This window comes from Brassica oleracea, chromosome C2 (assembly GCF_000695525.1).
Source record: "Brassica oleracea var. oleracea cultivar TO1000 chromosome C2, BOL, whole genome shotgun sequence".
Lineage (NCBI taxonomy): Eukaryota > Viridiplantae > Streptophyta > Magnoliopsida > Brassicales > Brassicaceae > Brassica > Brassica oleracea.
Window position 1 is genome coordinate 17,705,147 of NC_027749.1, and position 4,903 is coordinate 17,710,049.

Below are 4,903 nucleotides of genomic sequence, written 5' to 3' on the forward strand. Positions count from 1 at the left end.
AATATAGATATTAACCGCTCTAACTTTTAATGTGAGAGCTCTGTTGCTAAAATTTACTTCGCAAATAATAGTATAGATATTCAGTTTTTAGTTTTCGTTGTCTTCAATTCTTTTCATATTTATATTTTTACATTTTTTTGGATATTTATATTGACTTTGATTCTATATGTTTAAGACATCATCTTTTTGGATATTTGAAATTTTACGTTATTTCCAAAATTTGTCTAAATTTTAATTTTATTTATAGAAGTTTTATTTTAAACAATTAATTTAGATATATATATTTAATATATTAATTTCTCACAATTTTGGAGTTTTAACCTGTTAGATAATTCTTATGCTTAGTTTCCAAACATATGTCTAAATATCTATTTTTAGGAAAGGCTGAGAAATTTATTAATTTTTTTCCTATATACTTTTTCTCAACTGTGAAAAGAGAAGAACTGTTATCTTGAGATCAATAATCATAAAAATGTTGATTTTATTATTTTAGCATTAGGACTAACAACATATGTGTAATCCCAAATTTCTTTTGCTTATGAAAATAATCAAACATTGACAACGTCGTAGCAGTGGGGAGCTAAGAGGGATCAACACTGAGCCAAGCTTCCCAAGTATCATCGTCCCTAGTAAAGATATCATCTAATCCTACAATGACAACTTAGTACAGTATTACTATCTATCTAATCATTCAGCTGAAAAGAATATTACAGTTTTTTTTACAAATAACTCACTTATACAGTTATACCTGGAACCTGCAAAAATCCAAGAGGGTTGAAACCTCCTTCGGCGCCAGACGTGTGTGAAAAACAATCCAAACGAAACTGATCTATTGTGTTATCATCACCCATACAGGTGTTCTCAACAACATAGCTTAGGTTATATGTGAATCTTAAAATCGAAAAACTCAATACGGTAAAAAGCAACAGGTGGATACTTTTTTAATAGTTCTTCTAGTAAAATTTGGATCATTAGTCGATACTCTAGTGGAAGACTTCTAACCTTGTTACGAAATGAAATCTCCAACTGTTTAATGTTACTGGCCTCTAAGCACAGACCAACTATCTCTATTCCAGTTCACGGGAAACAATACCTCCTCACCAAGTTCAACATGTCAGAAACATAGATTGGATATAAGGACTTTAAAGGTTCAACATGTGAACATTTACACGCAAATTTAACACTGCAAAGAACGATGGTACCTCATATAGACGACTCTAAACAGGTACACCAGCTATCTCCTTTTGAAGTTCATATAGAGTAGAAGACACAAAAGCTTCTGAAGGAGTTTCAATTGACTGCTTATTTGAGTTATTTTTAAGGAATAAAAGCAAACCTGGTGATCGGCGGTGGGGTTGTCTAGTGGGGCCGATGAGAATGCCGATGCTGTCCTGTCGAATCCGCTGCGCTGAACCAGCTCCTGTTGTTTTAAATCACATTAATCAGACCGATATATATCTCAAAATCAGCGAGGCATGCTATTCTCACCCGACCGCAGTGCCTCGCTTTGCATATAGAGACGAAAATATCATTTCGTTGATGCACGATAAGTTGATTGGTTTTACCTGGGCTTTCATGGACGGGAAGACATTCCAGAACCTTAAGGTTCATCTCCTACTCTGTTTACAATAGTTTGTCCATCAGGTGAGACCGCAACGTACATAACTTGGTATGTGTGACATGTTAGAGTTGCATTTTGAACCACGCAAAAGGGACAGACATGTTCAGTTAACTACATATACGTATTGATGCAAAGTAATATACAGAGACAAAGGTCAGACAAATTTATTACTTTGGAGATGGTTAGGTATTTCCAGTAAATGATTTGGTTTTGGGAGCATCCGTGCGTGCTAACCAGAAAGAATAAGAATTTGACTTGGTGGAGAAGATTGCATATTTGTGATGTGCAAAAACATGGCAAAGCTTAGAAGAAATTTACATGTCAGGAGTCACCAGAAGCAAGAAGATCGTTAACATAAGATGACGACGCAATGGCTTTAGAGTGCAGCACCAAACCAAACAATCTTGAGTTAAGAAAATGACTTCTTAGATCATTTTAAAGGATAGGTGTTTTGTTTGTGTACCTTGATTTTGCGCCTGAAATTTTGCTTGCTCTTCTTGTTCCTGTGTATAGGAAACATAACCTGTTGATCTTTTCAATTACAACTAATAATACCGCCTAATCAATAATTCATATTTATGTCAGCTTCACTAAAGGCTCATCGCATCCTAGAAAGAGAACCAAAATCCAACTGAGCAAGATCAGGGTAACATGAATCATAACAGCCTATTGCTGTGCGTGCGACCAATCCATAGAGTTCGCCGAGCTTACGCTCTTCTGCATATACTGGTTCTCGGCGATTGTTGCCATTGTCATGACAACTATGTTCTTTATGTCTGAAAAACCACAGCGTTGAGATTTGGTAGCTGATTTCACCATGCGATCTTGCTCCCATTCATCAAAGGCTTTGTCACAAAGCTCGTGCAGAGTCTTTGCCGCAATAGATCATTGTTAAAGAAGCTGAGAGTTGATAAGACTATGCCTCTTCAAGAGCTTTGAATAGATCTCCTTCTTCTCCCATATCATACTCAGATATGTGATGACTCATGGAAAGCATTGTTCTGAAACCAAAAAAAATAACAATCAAAGACGACAAATAAAATAGAGCATAGTTCAGATATTTGAGACAACAAAGCTCATATCTTTAACCTTTTCGGGAGTAAATTCGTTCACAAAAGGGTACGCATAATATTTTTCTCTTTCTTCTCACTGATGGGAAACATGCCAGTGGAGACAGGGGAGAGACGAAGCCGTTTATAAAGAAGGAGAAAGAGGGAGGTGAAACGAAATCATTAAAAGTGAGTTAATAACACAAATGACTATTTATGGCAGAGGAGGAAACGGAGAAGACGAAGTTGACGGATAGAGTAGATCGACGATTTTTATGGTCTGAAGTGGGCTTGGTGTAGGCGTAACATAACCATATCCGCCTATATGCAGAAGGCCTGCAACATGACAACGAAACATGGGCCGTATAGTAATCTGAAGTGGGTTTCAACATGACTTAAGCTGTCCTGACGTGGTAGAACGGAGAACCTCTATTGGACGATTTTAATAGATGATGTGGACGCCTTCTCCATTGAGTATATTTGGCTTTTAGTATTGTTAGATGACGGTAATCAATCTTCTCATATCAAAATCGCAATTGGGGGGGACACGTTACGTTTTGGCATCGCACTGATAACGTATTATCTCCGACCTCCTTTTTTGTTTGATATTTTTTTTTTTTTTCAACTTCAAATTATTTAGGTATCAATTTGTATCAATTGCGAGTCTACTTCTGCATTATGTATTTATGTTCTGTGTTATTGTATGTTAGACCAAAAAATAAAGAAAACATGGCATGAAATACTGAACCCAGCCTACTAAGTTATAATATTATATATTTTGCTACAAAAATATACATATATATATATATATATATATATATATATTAATATATAACTTGTAAGCTATTCGTAAGAAAATGAGAACTACAGCAAGATTGTTCACTGTCGATTTATCTCATCATCGTCCATATATATGAATGTTTTATTAAAACTGGTAGATAAAGCGGTTCGATCAAGAAAAAAAAAAGATAAAGCGGTGATAGAACGGAAAATTGTTTTCAACCTATTAAGTAAAAACATTCACTTAAAACAACTATGTTTTGCACATGATCTCATCTGTGTGTCAATGGACATAGAAACTCTGTAGAAAGTATAATAAAAATGTTCGACGATTATGCCAACACTACAAGAAAATGAGTAATTTCTGACCGTCATATCCGTTGGAAAACGGTCGGAAATGGCCTGCTTTGACGGATTTCCGACGGATCTGACCGTCAGATCTATATGGTCAGAAATTTTTTTGCGGTCAGAAACGGTCAAAAATGGCTGACCGAAAACCGACAAATTATTTCGGTCGGAAATTTCTGACGGAACTTCCGTCAGAAATATCCGTCAGAAACTTCTGACCATAATAGCGGTCGGAAATGTTTGACGGGTGTTTCGGTCAGAAAATATTGACGGAAATAACGGTCGGAAAGTTTTGACGGAAATTACGGTCAGAAAGTTTTGACGGGTTCATCGGTCGGATATTTCTGACAGGTTCATCGGTCAGAAACGCTTATTTCGGTTTGAAATATAAAATACTGAAATGTACAAAACATACATAAAATTTTTTAAAGTCGAATTTTTATAATAAAATTTGCAAAGTTAAACAAACATACATAAAGTAATTAATTTACATGGTCATAGATTGTACAAACATACCAAAGTGATTAATCACACCAAAACAAGTTAAAAAAAACATACCAAAACGGTTGGCAAAGGTCAAGCAAGTAAAAAAAAAAAACCAAAGTTCCTTACTAGAAACATCGATCGTCGGGGCTTTGGGTTGCAGAGTCCGGCTGGGTTTGAGTTGCAGAGAACTGCTCGGGGCAAAGGTTGGAAATGAAAACGGTCACGCGACGAAGCTCTTCCTCAATAGCTCGACGTTTTGTCCGCTCTTCATCAAGCTCCGTCTTCATCCGATCGATGTACTGAAGAATACTTGAGGAAGAAACTGAGTGCTGAGATGATGAGGTTGAGATAGCTTCGGAGGTACGACCGATACCATACCGACGACCCTTCTTAATAGGAACATTCTACAAAAGAAGAGTAAAAAGAATTAAAAATGTTATAAGAACTATAAATATAACTTGTTAACATATCAAGCAGCTGGAGAACGAATCCTAAAATTCTAAGTTCTTGGCTGGAGAAAAAAAATAACAACTGACCACATAAAGTAGACATACCTCGAGAACCAGTTGGTTGATCTCTTCGCGGGACAGCATGTTAGAAGCCGTAGATCCATCATTCG

General features: G+C 36.1%; 1 protein-coding gene and 1 long non-coding RNA gene across 13 annotated transcripts; both read right to left on the reverse strand.

Moving 5' to 3' along the window:
• Positions 1 to 461: 461 nt before the first annotated feature.
• On the reverse strand, positions 462 to 2,981 carry LOC106322497. 12 transcript variants are annotated; one of them, XR_001266435.1, is made up of 6 exons: positions 2,711 to 2,981; positions 2,333 to 2,622; positions 2,085 to 2,124; positions 1,793 to 1,995; positions 1,566 to 1,665; positions 462 to 1,420 (listed from the first exon to the last, which is right to left on the reverse strand). It is a non-coding gene; the product is annotated as an uncharacterized LOC106322497 (long non-coding RNA). The 12 variants fall into 12 exon arrangements; XR_001266431.1 differs by having other exon boundaries at positions 1,793 to 1,850; positions 1,940 to 1,995; positions 2,085 to 2,622; positions 2,711 to 2,979; XR_001266432.1 differs by having other exon boundaries at positions 1,793 to 2,124.
• Positions 2,982 to 4,357: 1,376 nt separating this feature from the next.
• On the reverse strand, positions 4,358 to 4,890 carry LOC106326610. Its single transcript, XM_013764538.1, has 2 exons — positions 4,839 to 4,890; positions 4,358 to 4,688 (listed from the first exon to the last, which is right to left on the reverse strand). Exons 1-2 carry the CDS (start codon positions 4,875 to 4,877, stop codon positions 4,410 to 4,412), a joined length of 318 nt encoding a protein of 105 aa, XP_013619992.1. The 5' UTR covers positions 4,878 to 4,890; the 3' UTR covers positions 4,358 to 4,409.
• Positions 4,891 to 4,903: the final 13 nt, after the last annotated feature.

Excerpts from the sequence above, each read along its gene's own strand:
- LOC106326610 (XM_013764538.1), bottom strand. The coding sequence starts at position 4,877 with ATGCTGTCCCGCGAAGAGATCAACCAACTGGTTCTCGAG. Across the intron at positions 4,689-4,838 it reads TCAACCAACTGGTTCTCGAG|AATGTTCCTATTAAGAAGGG; the intron begins GTATGTCTACTT and ends CTTCTTTTGTAG.